This window comes from Dermacentor albipictus, chromosome 2 (genome assembly GCF_038994185.2).
Source record: "Dermacentor albipictus isolate Rhodes 1998 colony chromosome 2, USDA_Dalb.pri_finalv2, whole genome shotgun sequence".
NCBI classification, from domain to species: Eukaryota; Metazoa; Arthropoda; class Arachnida; order Ixodida; family Ixodidae; genus Dermacentor; species Dermacentor albipictus.
In genome coordinates, this window is record NC_091822.1 from 38339205 (window position 1) to 38359756 (window position 20552).

Below are 20552 nucleotides of genomic sequence, written 5' to 3' on the forward strand. Positions count from 1 at the left end.
GGCACGCACCACGAGAAATCGCCAACAGTGGCCATTAGTTCCATAGCAGTTTAATCACTGTCAAATGTCAAGTGTGATTACAATTCACTTCACATGCCAGTACGAAGTGTTTGACGTAACAAGAGCGAGTCATATTGTTTTATGCCACCTCGTGCTATCACCAACCTATTCTCGCAGTTGTCCGGGAATACTCAGAATATATTTATGTAGCGGTTAGCTTAGATTTGTATAAACATTTATTGACAAAACTGCATTTAGTGGAGATTGAAACTGTCATAGCGCATGTTCATCATGGCTCCATACAGTTGCTTCGATGAAGCTTTATTTTACGTATCGTGTCCTTCCGCGTACTCGAGCGCTGAAGCGCTGTTAGGCCTGTTTTTAACGAACTAAGGCAAAAAGTAAAAGAAAGAAGTGATAAGCCCGGCTTTTATAGCGTTAGCCACAGATTTGCACAGATTGCTAGAAATAAAGCAGGTGGCCGAGCTTATGGCATCCTTAACTTGCCTAATCAAGCAAAGTTGGCAATTGTGCGTGCACGACTCATTCGTCTAAAATTAGTTTCTTTGGCTTCATATGACCATGGAGCTTTGCTAACTTATGATACTATTCAAGGTGCTGCATTATAAATGCAAAGACTGCAAATAATCGTTTATGTGCGCGGTAATTTACTACATACCTACATTTAGAACTCTGCTTGAAACTATAGAATGAATCGAAGTAACTAATGACACAAAGATGCCTAAAAACACAAGCTGGGAACCTATACTAGTTCTTGTACCACCCATCCCTCCCGTTTTATGTGAATCATGCCCCCTCTAGTAATTTGACCATGATTCGTTACTGCGTAAGCCACACAAGGCACGTCGTACGCTTTGTCGTGAAAGTGGAAAGCGGCCACTGTCGAAAGTGTTAAAAGTAGATGCAAACACTCATGTCCACTCCTCTTCAGGCTAAGTTAATTACGTCGTCTGTAAAAACCAAAACTGAGTTCATTCTGGTACACTGTCCCTAACAACTGCGACATCATTTCGCCATTCTTTTTATCCTATTTCGCGAATGGCTTTCAACCCTTTCTATGCCAAGGACGAGTCTCACTCAACCACGGATTTTCTTTCTTCGATTGAAATGTACATATTCGGTCACAGTAGCTTTATCATTTGAGTATCAATGGTCGTGGGGCTGTGTGAAGTGAGGCGGCGGCAGCGACAATAACCAGCCGGCATCCTTAAGCAACTTTCCAGATTTGTAGTCTACAGAACACGTGTGCTCCTGTAGTCGTAATGCCCAGCTACCGAGCCTTCCCGGGGGATCTTTAAGGGTTGACTGCCACCACAACGTATGCAAATTCGTAACAACTGCGAAAAGCCGATCATATAGGTAAGACCAGATTTTTGTTGACAACAGGTGCAGTCATGTGCGGAAGAGCAAGGTGGTGGTTGATGATTATATCAGTAAGCGGAGCTACTACATATTCGCCATCAGGGACTGACAGGAACGGTGGCATAGGTACGTAGGTGACAGCTCGAGGGGGAAGCCGAACAAACTAAATGGGACGTAGGGGAGGGAGATTGGCAGAGGCGACACCACCACACAGAGGCAGTTGGAGCTGCAGAATACTGATAGAGCAATCGATGAAGGCTGAGTGAACGGTCAAGAAGCCGATGCCAAGAATGTCATCGTGTGGGCAATCGTCCGGAAGAGCAAAGAAAACACAAGTACGGTGGTCGGCAACAGTAACATGGGCAGTGCAGACACCAAGAATGACTGCTTCGCTTCCGCCAGCTACACGAACTGTAGGGGGCACGGCTGGTGTAAGGACTTTTTTAATCTGCAGCAGAGTGCAGCACTCATTAAAGAAATATGAACCCCAGTGTGATTAAGAACGGCAACGGTCTTGAAATCAACAAGAACGCCAAGCACGTTGCATCTGGAATGAACGGTCGGCAGAGGTTTTTTGGTCAGCGTAGAATGGACGTTCACCTCAAGGAGCCCCACTGTATAGTTTCTCAAGGGGTGTCCGGATTAGGCCGGCGACGGTGAGCGTCGTTCTTGCGGTGAGCTCCACTGGAGACCCTCAGGTGACGACGAACGGCTTGACGAATGTCCCTGAGCAGTGACTGCAGGGAAAAATGTGTCCTAGCGCGGAGGTGAATGGCGAGGTCCTGAGTACTGACGGCAATAGTCATGAAAGCTGAGTTTGGAGTACCATCGGCTGCCGCAGTCACGGGAAGTGTGGCCAATGTTACGAACTTGCACCGCTGCACCCCGATTACGGCTTTGTGGTCCCGTAGCGCTCGTCACCCGTTTCGTGACAGAGCGTTGGTAGCGAAGACTCCGAGCCTGGCGTCGATGAGAATAACAAAAGGGACTTTGTACATTATATACAGGTTATCATACAGGACATGAACGGGTCGGCACTGGGGCCGAGTGCTCACAAGAAACGCGACTGTTCTCGCACGGCGACGTCCGGCGAAAACGCGTGACACATCTCACCCCAGTCGGGAGCGACACTGTCTCCCGGTGGGTCGGCGGATCCTGTTTTTCAGGCAGCGCGTCGCTGCTTTTATAATCCCCGAGGAACCATTGTCACTCAAACGGCCCAATACAAAGTCAGCACACGACGGTCGTCCGAGGGGTCCAACCAGCGACCGCGCTGGCCACCCGGTTCAAAGTTCGCGCGCGCGGAGACCTCCATGCAAAAGGAGGTGCGGCGCCGGGCTGTCTGGCACACGCCGACACGTCCGAACACGCTGCTCGCCGAGGCTTCTCCCGCAGGACACCGCTGCCTGACGGCTCAGCATCTTGCCTTGTGAAGGGAGAATTAGGGCGCTCGCAGGATAGATTCTGCATCTTGCAGATTCGGAATCCGGGCTTGTGGTAATGGCACAACACCAAGGAGAGAGCGGGAGAAGCAGATCACTCTATCGTTTGGCGTGCGCCATTCAGAAGAATTTTTGTAGTGCGGTTGGAAACGGGAAAGCGAAGCAGCAGCGGAGATTGACCTACCGTAAGCGTTGATTGTTATGACTGATAAGACACACGAGGTGAGCGGTGTGACTGGCTGTACGTGCAGGCATAACACCCATGTTGGTAACCTCTTGACGGAGAGGGCTTGAATAAGAGATATGGTTGGCAGATTGTCGTGCGCAAGGGTCTTGTGAGCCACATATTTGGTCTCTAGTTCTCGGCATACAACCCTCCTCAGGTTTTCAGAAATGGAGAACGGATGCCGAGTTGCCGGATCGTCGCATGAGGAAGTTGCAGCAATATTAGGGAGCTGGTCAAAGCGCTGCGTTATTCGCGATCGCCTGCTTTTAGCCTGTTAGAACCGTCGACATATTGTGATTATAGACTCAACCGTAGAACAATTCTTACAGAGGAGCAAGATGAAGGCATTGTCAACTATGCCTTTTCGTCTCACATCATCGTCTCGTCCCGCCTGCCGTAGTCGTTTGCGCGCTCGTATAATGTGAACTAATTTTCCACGTCATCGGTTTATGTGCCGCAGAATGTATCGGGGTCGGGGGGTATGAAGTATGACTGAGCAGTTGTGGACGGCGTGGACTGCACACTGTCTTCAGTCATCGTGACGGGACAACCACAGCATCTGCTACGAATATAAAGGACCGGATTTTAATGAGTTGTACCCCCGTGCCTTCCACCAAATGATGTTATCAGGAGTAATTAATCGGCAGTAGCTAGTTGGCGTTTTGAAACTACACAGCACAAAAACATACGATTCCGCCTAGCTCGAGCGTTAAGTCACGCACACATCATTGTCGTCTTCATGGCTCAACCGCGACAACATTTTTTAGATTAAATTATGTGGTTTTACGCGCCAAAATCACTGTCTCATTATGAGGCGCGCCGTAGTGGAGGACTGCGGAAATATCTGTACCCCCTCCTCCCTTCGCTGGCGAAATAAAAACTCCAAGAACCCCGATCCACTGTAGTAACACGTGGAAACGCAGCCTGTAATGATGGTGGCAGCTGCTGTACCGATATAATAGCGCAAGTGGAGAAGCTGGAGGGCAGTGCGCGTGCGTAATGGCCACTAGACAAGCGGGCCTGATCCTAGCCTAGGCTACGCAAAAAAAGTGACAGCTGATTTCCAAGTATTGTAAGTTTTATTGAAATCAAGACCAACTGCACGGCACACCGCACTGTCATATGTTGATTTTGCATGGCGAGGGGTGAAGGGAAAACAGTTACCATCTTTTCCCATGCCTCCGCCATTTTGTCAGACTAAACGCTGCAAGCACCAGCGGCGTCACATCATGGAGGAGCTTTGCGCCGATTTTAACTCTCTTGCGTGCATAATCATGCGAACAACGCATAAAATTTGGACTCCGAGACACACCAGAAGAATTCGTCCAACTTATACTGTGTAGAAACACGACTGTTCCTAACTTTTCAATAGAAACATACCCACTTACTGGAGTCAACAAAAAAGTTGCTTATACAATTGTATTTCATTTTGCTGTTGACAGCGGCATTTATCAGCTCTGCAGGTGTCCCTCTGGCCATATAACCTATTTGCACAGGTGGTCTTCGCGGGCCTCCCATTGCCTAAGTTAAAGAAAACCATACAGCTGCATTTCGAACACGGCGTATATATATATTTATATATATATATATATATATATATATATATATATATATATATATATATATATATATATATATTATATATATATATATATATATATATATATATATATATATATATATATATATATATATATATATACTTACATGAGACTCTTTAGCACCAACTCGAAGCGGCCATGCAAATTTGTTTTATTGCTAACTTGACCATGTCCATCCAAATATCTTACTTCAAAACGGTAAGTGAAGTAAACGTGATACGGCGGGACAATGCCATAAAAATCATTTATTTAGCTGAACTTAACAGAAAACTTCTTTCAAGTGGCACTCTTGCTTGGTTTGATGCAGTCCATGATGGATGTTGTTTGGCACTTGTATGCATATCAGTGAGACGCCAGAATCGATGTCATCTCGCATAATGACATTAAAAATCATCATATGCCTTCGTGCTGCTGGAAAAAGTTCTCTAGGGAGTTAAACGGGCATCGGCCGCCTCGCTGGTCACCGGTGAAGGCTCCGAGCTAGCGAAAGTACGAAGCACTGCAACCTACAGGAAAGTCGAATCTGGGTGACATTAGCGAAGTCGGGAAGGAGAAGCGAGGCGAAGCGTCACGGAGGAGAGGAGTATGGGGAGGCATGCTGGGTTGGCCTCCTCTGGCAGTTGCTACAGGTTTCGTTTGTGATACGGACGCACCGGTTTCACTCGTGATAACATTGTTCTCACACGCCTTACGCTGTGTGCGCGAGTGAAAGTGTGCGACGGTGAGGCGACGATGGCAGCTAAAACTCGCGTTCCTTTGCATTCTGTTTTATCACATTGTGCTAATTGGACCTAAATTTCCATTAGGAAGCCCTGCGTGACGACAGGGTTGGCGTTAAAATCACCACGACTTACTCGCGGACGTTTTTATTAGGTCCTGTGTTAGTCGCGGAATATAGTATGACATCGCGGCCCAAAACGCGCTGGCCTTGTGCTATCTTGAAGGCATTTGCCAAGGATCTTAACGCACGCAGTTGCCCGTGAATGGTTAGTAACTCGAAGGACTGCACAGTGGCGTTCACTTGAACACCCTGTTCGCATTCACAATTCAAAAGAAGTACGAAGGTGCTCTCGGATCTTTTTATGCGAAGCATACTAGCCACACAATCACGCTCTTCCTTGCTGCGCCGAGCGCGGCCGTGTAGCTACCATATGACGTCATAACAGCTGCAAAAGCGGAGGCTCAATTCGTGCGCTTGCTTGCGGCCGCGTAGCTACATAGCCGGGTCTCAGCTCGTGCGCTCGCCTGCATGAGTTGTTTCTTCATCTAGCCGAACCAAATATAGCCAAGCAACAGCAGTTCACCAAGCTAAACAGTGGTTCAACAACTAAAATAAAGTCTAGTATGCTTCGCATCCTGGGCTTAATTTTAGCTAAGCCACAGCCACAGATGATGCGGATCCGGATCATGAGACTGAAATAATCAGAAGAATAAGAATGGGCTGGGGTGCGTTTGGCAGACATTCTGAGATCATGAACAGCAGATTGCCATTATCCCTCGAAAGAAAAGTTTATAACAGCTGTGTCTTACCAGTACTCACGTACGGGGCAGAAACCTGGAGGCTTACGAAAAGGGTTCTACTTAAATTGAGGACGACGCAACGAGCTATGGAAAGAAGAATGATAGGTGTAACGTTAAGGGATAAGAAAAGAGCAGATTGGGTGAGGGAACAAACGCGAGTTAATGACATCTTAGTTGAAATCAAGAAAAAGAAATGGGCATGGGCAGGACATGTAATGAGGAGGGAAGATAACCGATGGTCATTGAGGGTTACGGACTGGATTCCAAGGGAAGGGAAGCGTAGCAGGGGACGGCAGGAAGTTAGGTGGGCGGATGAGATTAAGAAGTTTGCAGGGATGGCATCGCCACAGTTAGTACATGACCGGGGTTGTTGGAGAAATATGGGAGAGGCATTTGCCCTGCAGTGGGCGTAACCAGGCTGATGATGATAATGATGATGATGATGATGAAGAAGCCACAGCCATTTTCTGATCACAACGCATTTGTAAATGGCATGAAATCGTTTTTCTTACTATAAACTCGAGTTGGCTAATAGCGCTAGCAATTTTTTGATCTTCCGATAAGTTGCAGATCTATTGCAACAGGTCCATCTAGCTGTACTTTTGAAGTACTTGTTTTACTGCGAGAGCAATTATATGCGCACTCCGGCCTCATTTCTGCCACCGGCGTCGCCATGATAGGAGTGAAAGCGTGTGAGGGTGAGCCGGAACGCGGTTCAATCTCGCGTGCGCGAACGAGGAACGCGGCCCGGATGCGGCCATCTCTTGTCACCCGTGAGGCAGTGAGGTCAGGCAAAGTAGCAGGGGTGCTCTTCTCCGGGCGGCTGCTAGGGTGCCTCGATGTTCTCGCCGCCGCTTTTAGAGAGTGGAGACAACCGCGTAGTCTACTATGGCGTTGGCCACGCGAAAACATGGACGCAGTAACAGACGTCTTTGGCGGACGTCGTAGGGACGCGTTGCCGGCTTTCGTGTGTATTGAAAGCGATCTGCGACATGACCCAAGTACACTCCCGCGCGGGCCTCATCTTCAAAGTTTGCATAGTGCCGGTAGTGCCTGTAGTTCTGTAGGCGCCGTGCCTTCGACGTTTTGTACGCCTTGAAGCGAGAGATGCATGAAGGTAAATTAGCTTGCTGCCGCCGCGAGTCCGTATTCCAGAATCTCGACAGCGAGTTTCCATGCTCATCGAGCGGGATGTGTTCAAGTTTACCTGTGCGCACGTGACACCGTGCGGGTTAATTTAGTTAAAACACGTTGCCGGGCGAGTTGGTTTCATTCCAGGATAGAATGTGTTGGCGCGACTGAACAAGGACGTAGAAAGAAACACACACAAAGACAGCGCTGTCTATGTGTGCTTGTTTGTTTCCACGTCTACGTTGTTCACACTTACGCATTCTATCATTTTTAATTTAGTAAGCTAATGTTTACAAGTTTATACGGCCGATGAAGCTACTATCCTTACTTTAGTGCAGCTATCTACCATTTGGCTATCGCGATCGGTGCTTCAGATTTCGGGCGGAACTGCGATTTTTTTTATTTGTCTTTAATTATAACATCGTACCTGTTTATGGTTCTGACGCATCCATAACTAATGTCTCAAGTACTTCGAATTGCTTTTATAAATAATAGTTGTAGATTCACTGATTATATCTCACATTGCAGTTTTATGGCAATTAAGTCTTTGCTCTATTGATTCAGTTTGCTTTTATGCTACCTTCTATATGCTAATAAGTAGCACAACCCTGTTTTATTCATTGTTGTGTCCCCATTTGTTATTCCTTGCGGGCTTTTAGGGTTTGCATTTAGTCTAGCGGAAAAATACATTTTTTGGCGGATTATCCTATGGTACGTGACGATCGCCTAATTAATGTCCGCAGGAGGCCGCTGGTGGTGAAACAAGGCCTGCGCAACCGACCTATGCCCAGTCCGGGAAACCAAAGCCTCCACCCAGTGCCGGCATCGATCTGAGCAAGTTGTGTTCGGTGAGCTACTGTAAAACCTTGAACAATGTGGTGAGATATGAGAGCCCTCAACTGCGCTCTTCAATTATTTAGCACGTTGCACAGGGATATGTTAGACGAAGGACGTACGTTTGCGTTTCTTCTTTTTACAGCGAAAGTGTTAGTCGGTAGTTGCTCGGGACATTTCGTGGCCTGCTAACCATCAAAACGACAGCTGGAGAAAGGGGTTTGTATTCGAGTTGCCGCGTAACAGGATTGCTTTCTCCAGTATTCCAATTACAATCCGATGCAATCCCATCTCCATGTTCTGTGTTAATCGCACTTTACGAATTTGCTGACGTACTAAATTTGAGAAATTTCATTAGTTCAATAAGGAACTCCCAGTAAGTGGAGGACCTACAAGAATGAGGATGTATAGTGTGCTAATGGTACTGCCACCTAGAGTCCGCCGTCACTGAGACAGACCTCAAAGAGCAGCTGGGAAAGCGCTTTGTTTTTCATTTTCCGCGTAACAAATTTATGTTTTATTGTATATTCGAATAAACATACTAAGCTACCATGTCTGCAGCATGCTTGTAAGGGGTACATTATGAATTCTCTGATGCAATTTGCATTGAAAAATTTAATTCATTAAGGCACTTGCGCTTGGCAGAGGGTCCAGGGCAGTGAGTACGTATACGCTGCACATCCGCGCACTGGCGTGCGCGCGCTTTGTTCTCTGCTTGTGGTGGTGGTGCTTGTTTAATGTCCTTTAACGTTCGTAGGGGCGGTGGTACTTCTCTAACAACCACAGCAGCTTCGCCATGTATCCACTTTCAGAGTGTGGAACGGGGGTGGGTTTTATTTTGTGCCAACGGGAGTTTGAAGGTAGTGCTTTAGGTAGTGTGATTTTAAACAATGCGAACATTGTCCTTATGATTCTCACTAAGCGTCCACACGAGTCATGTTGATCCCCGTTGACGTCGAAATGAAGTGAAAGTATTAACTCGAGCTTCTGCTTCTCTTTCTTTCCGTGACGCGCAAATGAGTGCAGGAGTCATACGGCTGCCGCTGCCCGCTCGGCTCACTACACTAGTTGCTGTTGGTCACGCGGATTTCAGCTGGACAGAACAGCCCCATCCCCACTGTTCGGCGGTTGGGTTTGCGATTTGGGGAATGGTTGGCAGCGTTGGGGAAACCCCAAATGGCGTGATACAGTGAGGCATGTGCGCCACTGTGCGGACACTTGTGAGAGTATAGGGTGGGTTGATGTTATGAACCGTTTCGGCGCATGAGAAAACCAAAACCATGGTATGAGATGGTTCCCGGTATCGCTTAAAACATATCTGAAGGAAAAGCCTGCCTGACGCGAGTATCCGGTTCAGTTTCGCGTGTGAATTTCATAGCGCCAAGTTCCCCAGCTATTATCTGTAATGGCCGCAAGTTTACCAAACGTGAGCAACTCTCTGTGCTTTCCGCCCCACGTCGAGTAACTACGAGTAAGCAATGAGTATCCTGGTCAAATATTGACGAGTGCGAGAACCAGGTCGACCAGTTACGTAAAAATCCTTTAAACATTAAAAATGCTTGTTAATTAGCACAGTGTAGGACAATTTAGTAACCCACTATTGTATTTTCTCAACGAACACTTACCTAATCGGAGAGTTCAGAAAACGCGGCGAGAACGATGGCTTAGGGCCGTCTTAACAGCCGTCTCGCTTCGAACAATGTGGTTGTCAGTTTGCAATCCTAGACACCTGTGCAGTTTCGAATGCATTGTAGATGCAACCTCCCATTAAAATACGCAGAGATGCGTCGATTTGCGATAATATACACGACGGTAAACGAAGATGCAGAGCTGAGCTGCTGCCGCCGGATAGACGTGTTGGACAAAATTTGCTTTGTCCAACAGTAGTTTTTAGGCAAGAATTATGAATGCAAAGAATGTATTGCATACACGCGCATAGGACACCGAGCGCTAGCTGTAAAATATTATTTTTTCGCAAAAACGAGAATATACACTTAGCCAACTAGGCCCCTGCAAAACTTTTCTTGACCTACTCTGGCATCCGCACAGCGTTGCCTGCGTGGGCATCGTCGGTTCTGGTCCAACTTCGGCGGCTGTCGCCGGACCCCTCGGTTTTTTAAGGCGAAACCTTTAATGTTGTAGGCCACATAAATTTGTATTTTGTTTAAGTCGGAAGCCAGGATTTAAACAACATTTTTTGCCAGAATAAGCATGTGTTATTTAGCTTATCCAAAATGTAAAGTGAAGAAAATGGTTCATTTTATTTCTGGCAGGTAGTACGTGCCATAAAACGTGGTAAAAGTGCTATTCGCGCCAGAAATGCTAAGTAACTAATGAATTCATGAAATCAGTAAACCTTTCGCATTTATGTAGCTAAGTGCATTGCATGGATGGATGGATGGATACAACATTTTGTATGTCCGGCAAGGTTTAATGCGACCCTGGCTAAGGTCTCCCATGGGGGAACGTCAAGACCCTGCTTCAACGCCGCCTCACGGGCTTGCTGGACTGCCCTCGCCTGGATTCCGAGGTCTGAGCTGCGCAGAGCGGCAGCCCACCTCGACGACAGGGTCTCCGGAGTAACCGCCATCCCTCCTATAACTACATTGCACTCCCATTGCATTTCTTGTAGGGTGTTGTATATGCCCAGCTGAGCCAGGAGCTCGGTGCTCGTTGATTCCAAAAGGCCCAGGGCTATCTTGTACGTTTTCCTTATGATCGTGTTGGTCTTGTTCTTTTCCGCGACGTACCAGTTGTGGTAGGCGGCTACGTACGTGATGTGGCTGACAACGACTGAGTGGATCAGTGGAATGACGTTTTCTTCCTTCGTGCCCGCGTGTCAATTGGTTATTCTCTTTATGAGTCTCGTGGCGCTGCTGACTTTGCCTTCCATCTTCCCCATGGTTTCGCCGTTAGCTCCGTTGGCCTGAATGATCATTCCGACAATTTTTATCTTGTTTACTTTGGGGATTGCGTTTCCGTCTTGGATGTGCAGGTCGATTTCCTCGTACTCCCGGGGTCCCGTGTAGCTCTTTGGTGGCATGTCTGTGCGCGTGGGCCGGTAAAGGAGTAGTTCGGACTTTCTCGGGGAGCATTTGAGGCCCGTTCTTTGGAGGTACTCTTCCACTTTGTGAATGGCCGTTTGTAGTGCATGTTCAATTTGGCCGTCACTGCCGCGGTCCGCCCAAATCGTTATATCGTTATTAATTTGTTACTGCAAATAATTATGATTCATCATTGACCGAGGTTCATTCTGGTGTGCCTCAGGGATCAGTACTAGGGCCCCTAATTTTCCTGACTTATATTAATGACCTACCTTCTTCATTGACATCTCACATCCACTTGTTTGCGGACGATTGCGTGACATATCGTGAAATAATTACTAAGAACGACACTAATGCTCTTCAGTCTGACTTGAACTATGTGATTGATTGGTGTAACACTTGGCCAATGGAACTTAATGTTAATAAATGTAAAGTTATGCGCGTGCAGAGGAGTACCAGTACTCTTGCTACTTACTATCTAAATAAAATTCCTCTAGAACCCATTAACTCGTATAAACACTTAGGAGTTCATATATCAGAAAAACTAACCTGGAACCTTCACACTGAGCACATAAGTAAAGCTGATAACATGCTCGGTTACTTACGCCACAAGATTTCAAAAGCACCGCCATCCTTAAAATTATTACTTTACCAGTCCTTAGTGCGTCCTAGGTTGGAATACGCTGCAGCTGTGCGGGACCCGCACTATGAAAACCTTATTTCCTCACTGGAGCTGGTCCAAAATAATTGAGTCCGATTCATATTTTCCACTTATAACCGTACCGCTAGCATAAAATCAATGAAAGACTATCTATCTCTTCCATCACTTGCATCTCGTAGAACAATAACACGTTTGACACTGTTTCACAAATTTTATTACCATTCCTCCATTCACAGTAACGTCATTTCTCAACCTCATTACCTATCGATCCGCATCGATCATCGCCATAAGGTCGGACTTCAAACAGGCAACACTTACAGCTTCAGTCACTCTTTTTTTCCCAGATCATCACGGCAGTGGAACCTTCTTCCTTGTGAAATTGTATCTATTGTCGGCAACAAACTCTTTCGTAAGGCATTAGCTAACATTGTATAAATAGGAATTATTAACAGGTTATTTCATTTACTTGCCGTACTTACAAGCGACTAAGGACGACACTGGTTAACATTGTACTAACAGGAATTATCAAGATGCAATTTTGTTTACATTGTCTGTCGTACTTACAAACATTAGGCAATCGAGATAATACATAGTACTGTATAATTAGGAATTACTAACACGCTACATTGTTTATTTTTTGTATTTCATTGCTATGCTCCCCGTTTTCCCACCCCCTCTGTAATGCCTTCGGGCCTTGAGGGTACCATAAATAAACAAATACATATAGCGTGGTGGATTCCTTCGTATTCCCGTAGTTTGCGGGGGAGACCCAGCATGACTAAGTTGAAAAGGAGCGGAGATATACTCGGCCCTGCAGGGTACCTGCACTTCCCTGGGTTCGTTCTTCGGACTCGAGGTCGCCAACCGTCAGGGTGGCTTTGCGATTGTTCAGAAAGTTTGTCACGTAGTTGTAGGCCCTTTCCCCCAGGTTCAGATTAGACACGTGTTTAAGGATCGATTCGTGAGTGACGTTGTGGAATGCTTTCTCCAGGTCTAGTCTTAGAATGGCTCTGGTGTTTCTTGACTTGTCGTCAAGGATCTGGTTCTTTAGCTGTAACATGACGTCCTGCGTAGACAGGCGGCATCGGAAGCCTATCATGGTGAGGGGGTAGGCTTCCGTCTCTTCTAGATGGCTGTTGATACGGTTCAGGAAGGTGTGTTCCAAGACCTTACCCACGCACAACGTGAGAGAGATTGGGCGTAGGTTCTCCAAACTCAACGGCTTTCCGTGCTTGGGTATGAGGTTGCCTTGGACCTATCCCATGGCTCCGGGAAGCGGCCTTCTCTCCTCTCCAGCACTTGTTCATATAGCCCGTGAGTTTGGTGACAGATTTGTCTTCCAGGTTTTTGAGCGTTTTGTTGTTTACCTTGTCCGGTTCCGGGGCTGACCTGCCGCTGAGACCTTGGAGTGCCGTTCTGATTTCCTCCTCACTGAAGTCTTCATCTAACTTGGGATTAGGACTGCCAGTTTACCGGCCATGCTCGACCGTCGGTCATTGTGGGAGGTATTTGTGCATGGTAGGCCTCTGCAATATATTAGGACAAATGGATTAGGATAATTATTAATGAAATAGTGTTCGAAAAACTAAACAAATTAAAAAAAAATATGTCAAGTTTGCAAAATGAGATGTCTATTAAAAAATATTGCACTAATTTGTTTTGTTCGAAATCATTATGCACATCTTCCTGTGGAGAATTAGTAGGCGAAATTTGACATAAAAATATTTATTTAAAAAAAGGTGTTAAAGTAGGGGTAACATGCTGTGGAGCAGAGTCTAGTTTTGAGAAAAAAACGCAAACAAATATTCAAATCGCATGAAAGATGTCAGAAATTGCAAAGCGGCCTAAAATGCACCGACGTCAAAGACGGAGCCTCCACGAGATGCACTAGAGTCTCGTTTTCTTTGTGTAGCCGCTAGGGGCAACACGAAATGAAAAACTGTGTTGAATAACTTCAAAAAGGGTGTACCAGCGAAAAACAATGGACGCCCACACAAACCAAAGATCCGTGCCTAACGCCTTTGGCATGTGTGCGCGTCCTTTGTGTTTCGCTGGTACCACCTTTTTCAAGTTCATCATGCACTAAGTGGCCCAAGAGCTTGCGCTAATGCACCTCGTATTTTGAATAATATTTATGTAAAAGAAATAGTACTGATTTTGTTTCGTAATGCGAGGGTACGGGTTCGAACACTCACTGTAACTCGCAAACTATTGATGACTGGAAGAAAATTTTCTTGCATCATGTTGCGGAATGTTTGGCCATACATAAAACGTAAAAAAATGAAAAATCAATTCTGTGAAAAAGAAAATACTATTGAATGTGGCTCAAGCCTTATCGAAAAATTGGCCTCCCGGCTTTATGGCACCAAATTTCAGTGGCACCAAAATTGATGTTGTCGCCATTGATAGTCGAACCCACCACCACTGATAGACGTCGAACCCACGATCTTTGCTGTTAAGTGACCGCTACTTCATAATTTTAATTACGGCACTCGAACACACGATCTTTGGTGGGATTCAAATCGTGCACCTCAGATTGGACTCGAACCCACAATCTGGTGAAGGTAATTAAGGTACAGGTATTTGAGATAGAGTTAGTTTATATAATCGAACCCACGACCTTTGGTGGGACAAAACATTACGAAGTAAGGACGTATTCAAATGAGAACGTGAAGTTTTCTAATTAGTGTGGCGTGAGCACGCAGGCAGTTTGCCTCCATCGTCTTTCGCGTGTGCCGAGTTGACTGCCGACTTTCGAGCACTCTGGGAAGTACGACAAAAAGACAAGACAGACCGAAATTGTCAAATACTTATTGGACCAGGGCAACACAGGCAACACATCAAGTGCTGAAGAAGGTGGCGTTACACTAGCGAACTGCGAGCGCTGACTGTCCGATTAAGACATCCACTTTGCATAGAATTCAAAATGCATGTTCCGCACGGAACTATGCCGACCGTAGCGCAGGGTTCAAACTCAAAAATATGTATATGGCATTAAAGAAACGCTAAAATTAGGTAATGATGAAAATCACACACCGTTAAGCACTTCTATGTTATGCACATTTTGGCATCTTTTTACAAGGATAAAGTATTGCGATAATCGCGGACAGAATTATCGCCCAATACAGCATCCTAAACATACAAAACAATTTTGACCAAAAACAAGAAAGGGGCTGGCAGATGGAATGGCACACTGTGGTATAAACTTTTTTAAACAGGGTTGAAGTACCTCAGACAGGCTGGCCAACGTTTCGATAGGTGGACCTATCTTCGTCAAAGGCGGCCTCGTCATCCTCGGCGTGTTAGTTTTAAAGAGTTAGTGCAGTGACGTCACGTGCGGGTGTTGTCGCTGGCGGCTGGTTTTAAAGAGAGAGATTACAAGAGGGAACAGGCGTTGTCGTCCGACGTCTGTGAGCCTCATTCTCAAGACGAAGGGACAAGAGCGTGAGAGTGGGCACGCGGGGAGGAAAGAAAAGAAATAGAAGCAGAAAAAAGAGGGAAAAAAAGGGAAAAAAAAGCAGGGGGGAGCCAGGGTCGTACCAAGACACAACAAAGGGGGGGGGGGGTGAAAGAAAAAGAAAGAGAAAAATGAAATCTTTAAGAAATACGGGGGCTTGGGAGCGTGTTGGGGATGCGAAAGGTTAGGAGGTATTCAGGGGAGTCGTTGGCGGCATGTTTTTGAGGCATTAGAACGGCCGGTCAAGCAATAGGTCGAGTAATTTTGAAATAGTTAAGGTGGCGACGAGGAGTCTGCGGTGCAATGTGTGGGGTGACTGAAAGGCAGCGGCATGGTCTTTCAAGGGGCACTGCCCCACGCGCTTAACGTAGGTGTCGTTACGGCGGCATCCAGAAGGCGATACTCCGGGTTGAGGCGCCGAAAAAGGCATATTGACTTCGGAATGTGTTGTCGAGGCGGTTTCAAAAAAAAGACTAAAAAAAGGGGCAGGGGGAAGGGGGGGGGCGAAATCGGTATAGCAAACAGGAGGGTGACGCGTGCAGAAGCGGGCGCGTGCAAGTGTACAGTTGAATCCCGCTATAACGAAATTCACGGTGCACGAAAAAAAATTCGTTCTCGCGGAACTTCGTTATCGCAAAAATTTGACGTGAAACGCAGAAAGAATTGCCCAAGCAGCAGCAAAGGCGTTTAATGCCAAAAATCTGTAAGCTTGGTTTGCTTACGCTTCACGGCGAGCAACGCCGTCACGCGATTTTCGCACTCGGTCAGCAAACCCATTGCAACATCGTCGTCTCGGACAGCAACGAAATTCCTGATGACATCAAAAGCGTCCATCACCTGTACGGCGGTTGCCGCAGCCGGCGCTTCCTGTACGTCGTCGTCTTCTTCATCGGAAGAGTCCTTATCATTCCGGGCAGCTTTTATGATCTGCTCATCACTCACATCTTCGTGAACAACAACACAAGCGTCAGCGCCGATGTATTCGTCGAGCTCGAGATTAGGCGGCACGGTTCCTATTTCTCCCAGCGTTTTCCAGGCGGCCGCGATCCCCGGAGCCGGTGACGCCTCTTCGTCGTCGTCTGTAACGCCTGGTGTTAGGCCAGCAGAGTGTACGGGTCGACCTTCGGCAAATCCGGCGTGCCTGAAACAGTTAACAAATACTGAGCGCCCCAGTGTGCTCCAGGCAGCAGACAATCTGCAGTGCCACGTACAAGTCCACCTTCGTGTCTCGGCCGGTTTCAGTGTTAAAAAGCAGCCGCTGAATTAACCTCCCGCGGTAAGCGCGCTTCAGGCTAAGAATCACGCCCTGATCGAGAGGCTGTAAGACAGACGTGCAATTGGGAGGGAAAAACCTCAGCTCCGTGTTAGTGAGCTTGACTTCGTCGGAGCGATGCGCTGAACAATTGTCCAAAAGCAAGCAAACTTTACGGCCCTGCCGCTTCATGTCGCGGTCGAATGCCATCATCCACTCGGTGAAAATAGCGCGGGTCATCCATGACTTGTTGTTCGCCTTGTACTGCACAGGTAGGCTACGAGTTCCCTTAAAACAGCGCGGCTTGGCACTTTTGCCTATGACTAACGGCGGACGCTTGTCCGAGCCATCCATGTTTGTGCAAAGCAGCACTGTGATGCGTTTTTTGCTGTGTTTGCCGCCGTGACAGCGCTGCCCCTTGAAGTCGAGCGTCCTAGCCGGCAACATCTCGTAGAATAGCCCGGTCTCGTCGGCGTTGTAAATGTCTGCAGGCGCGAAGTTGCTTAAAATTCCGGCCATGTTACTCGCCTTCCAAGCAGCTGCTCCGTCCACGTCTGCTGACATTGACTCGCCGCACAACACTTTTCCAACGATGTTATGGCGGGCCTTGAAACGGTTTAGCCAGCCAATGCTGGCTTTAAAATCATCAATGCCAAGTAGGCATGCATAGTTCAAGGCTTTCTGCTGGACGATGCTTCCGGACAGGGGGACGTTGCTGGCTCGTGCTTCCACAAACCACGCATGCACTGCTTTGTCCAACTCTTCATGGAGGGGCCGCGTCACCTTTTTGTGCTTCGAGGATGTGCCTGAAGCAAGTGCCATTCTCACGCTGTCCTTATTGCCTAGAATCGTTGACAGCGAACTTGCAGGAATTCCGAAGTCTTCAGCAATTGCCGCTTTCTTCCTTCCGCTTTCTGCTTGGGCGATTATTTGAGCTTTTTGCTCAAGGGAAAGAGTTTTGCGTTTTTTCACTTGCGTTGCCATCGTGTCCTGCGGATGAAAACTCGTCGTTGTCGAAGAGAAAGGCAGCGAGTGAACAACGCGACCACGACACAAAGCCAAAATGGCGGAACTGCAATCACGTGATTTCATGCTTAATGTGGCTTTGGATTTGACTTGGACTTCTCGCCAATAAAACTAGTTTCGGTTTCGATTTTGAACGCGAAAATTTCGTTGAAGCGGAAACGCTCTGCAAAAATGGTTCGTTGTGCAGAGAAATTTAGGCCATTAATTCTTATAGGATACTCGCGGGGAATAAAAAATTATTCGTTGTCGCGGAAATTTCGTTGTGGCGGTATTCGTTGTGGCGGGATTCAACTGTACATGGAAGAAGGGGATCGTACACTTGGTGTAGATGTAAAATCCTGAAAGAGTACATTAAATTGAGTAGTAGGCAGGAATTTTTTTTCCCCTTTCTCCCCCTCTCCCTTTTTTTCCTCCGAAATGAAAGAGTAGGTGAGGTTAAGAATTAAAGTTGGCTGGTGGCCTAATGTGTTTTGTGTATTGGTTGATGATATGAGAGTTTCAGATTTAAGTTACAGCTTTTAAAGATTCTAAGTTGCCGCGTGCCAAATTAATTCCTGTCGGGTGTAGGCAATTAAACTTGTGTATGAGGTATGATTCCGTGTACTTCCTTTCGCGAGGGGAACGGAAATTTGTTTGTAGTATATAGAGCCTTGCTTTGTCAAACATATGTCCATGTTCATTGAAGTGGCTGGCTACTGCTTTGGGTAAATTGTGTTTTGTGTCCGCGTGGTGACCATTGAGTCTTGTATTGATTTGTTGTCCGGTCTCACCTATGTATTGTTTGCTACAAGCGGCACATTCTAGACAGTAGACTACATTGCTTGATGTGCAGGTGAAAGCCGAAGTTACCTTGTGTGTGTAATTCGACGCTGTACTTTTTACTGTAGTAGTGGATTGAATGTGTTTGCATGTAGAGCACCTGGGGTGACCACAGGGATTGGTTCCCAACTTCTTCTTTTTCTGTAGTTTGGCGTGCACAAGAACATCTTTAAAATTAGTGTTGCGTCTGTAGGCTACTCTGGGAGGGTCGGGAAAAATCTTCTTAAGTTTCAGGTTGCTGGTGAGAATCGGGTAGTATTTACTTAGGATGTTATTCACGTTTGGGAGTGCGTTTGAGAATTTAGTAGTAAGAAGAGGCGTTGTTGTTCTTGTGATCATCGGGCGGGGCTTGAGGACCTCGGCTCGATCAAGTTTGGTTGCAGCGATGTAGGCTGTTTGAAGGTCACTGTTTGGGTGGTTCCTGTTTGATAGCGTTTCTTTAAGGTGATCGAGTCTATCTATGTAGTCTTGGTTTTCAACGCAAATGCGACGTAGTCGTGTGGCTTGGCCTTTAAAGATGCCTTGTTTGCAATGTTTGGGATGGTGGCTGGTATATTCTAGGTACTGTTGTTTGTCGAAAGGTTTCCTATACAGCGTTGTCTTTAGTTCACCATTGTCAATGTATATTGTTGTGTCCAGAAAGTTTATGCGCTCAGTTGAGGATTCTGATGTGAATTTTATTGTTGGGTGAACAGAATTCAGAAAGGATACATATTTATCTAGACTGTCTTGGCCATGTCCCCAGATTATGAGTATGTCGTCTATGTATCGTAGGTATGTGTGGGGCTTGGTAGTGCAGCGCGATAGGAAATCTGTTTCTAGAATCCCCATAAATATGTTCGCGTAGGGTGGTGCAAAAGGCGTACCCATGCTTGTACCATGTATCTGTAGGTAGTAACTCTCTTCAAATTCGAAGTAGTTATGTGTGAGAACTAATTCAAGGAGAACTACTTCGAATTTGAAGAGAGTTACTACCTACAGATACATGGTACAAGCATGGGTACGCCTTTTGCACCAACCTACGCGAACATATTTATGGGGATTCTAGAAACAGATTTCCTATCGCGCTGCACCCTCCTGTTTGCTATACCGATTTCGCCCCCCCTTCCCCCTGCCCCCTTTTTTAGTCTTTTTTTTTGAAACCCCCTCGACAACACATTCCGAAGTCAATATGCCTTTTTCGGCGCCTCAACCCGGAGTATCGCCTTCTGGATGCCGCCGTAACGACACCTACGTTAAGCGCGTGGGGCAGTGTCCCTTGAAAGACCATGCCGCTGCCTTTCAGTCACCCCACACATTGCACCGCAGACTCCTCGTCGCCACCTTAACTATTTCAAAATTACTCGACCTATTGCTTGACCGGCCGTTCTAATGCCTCAAAAACATGCCGCCAACGACTCCCCTGAATACCTCCTAACCTTTCGCATCCCCAACACGCTCCCAAGCCCCCGTATTTCTTAAAGATTTCATTTTTCTCTTTCTTTTTCTTTCACCCCCCCCCCCTTTGTTGTGTCTTGGTACGACCCTGGCTCCCCCCTGCTTTTTTCTTCCCTTTTTTTCCCTCTTTTTTTCTGCTTCTATTTCTTTTCTTTCCTCCCCGCGTGCCCACTCTCACGCTCTTGTCCCTTCGTCTTGAGAATGAGGCTCACAGACGTCGGACGACAACGCCTGTTCCCTCTTGTAATCTCTCTCTTTAAAACCAGCCGCCAGCGACAACACCCGCACGTGAAGTCACTGCACTAACTCTTTAAAACTAACACGCCGAGGATGACGAGGCCGCCTTTGACGAAGATAGGTCCACCTATCGAAACGTTGGCCAGCCTGTCTGAGGTACTTCAACCCTGTTTAAAAAAGTTTAAAAGAATTTTGTAGGTATTTATGCGCTCATCCAACGTAAGAATTTGCTAAAGTAACGTGCCAAAGATACATAATATTTTTTGTGGCATGTTATTTCAGCATATTGTTACAGTGTATTGGTGCTTAAATGATATTATGCAACTGTGTTGTTCTAGGATAATAAAGTAAAATAATTAAAGTAAGCAAACCTTCATTGGCTTGTCATGAAAAAATTGTGAAGTATGGCAGATATTTGTAAGAGTTCGGGACTCCAAAGGGACTTGTTATTGATGTAGCCAATTAGTACCATTACATACAA

General features: G+C 46.5%; 1 protein-coding gene and 1 pseudogene across 3 annotated transcripts in view; one reads left to right on the forward strand and one right to left on the reverse strand.

Annotated features, from left to right (window-relative positions):
• LOC135918254 (endothelin-converting enzyme 2-like) overlaps positions 1–20552 on the forward strand; it is a 99428-nt gene that overhangs the window by 35393 nt on the left and 43483 nt on the right. For all 3 annotated transcript variants that reach the window (XM_070532830.1, XM_065451921.2, XM_070532831.1), the window contains exon 6: positions 8048–8152. In XM_070532830.1, coding sequence (XP_070388931.1) covers positions 8048–8152 — 105 coding nt within the window. The remainder of the gene's footprint in view (positions 1–8047; positions 8153–20552) is intronic.
• On the reverse strand, positions 15959–17877 carry LOC139055912 (tigger transposable element-derived protein 6-like; annotated as a pseudogene).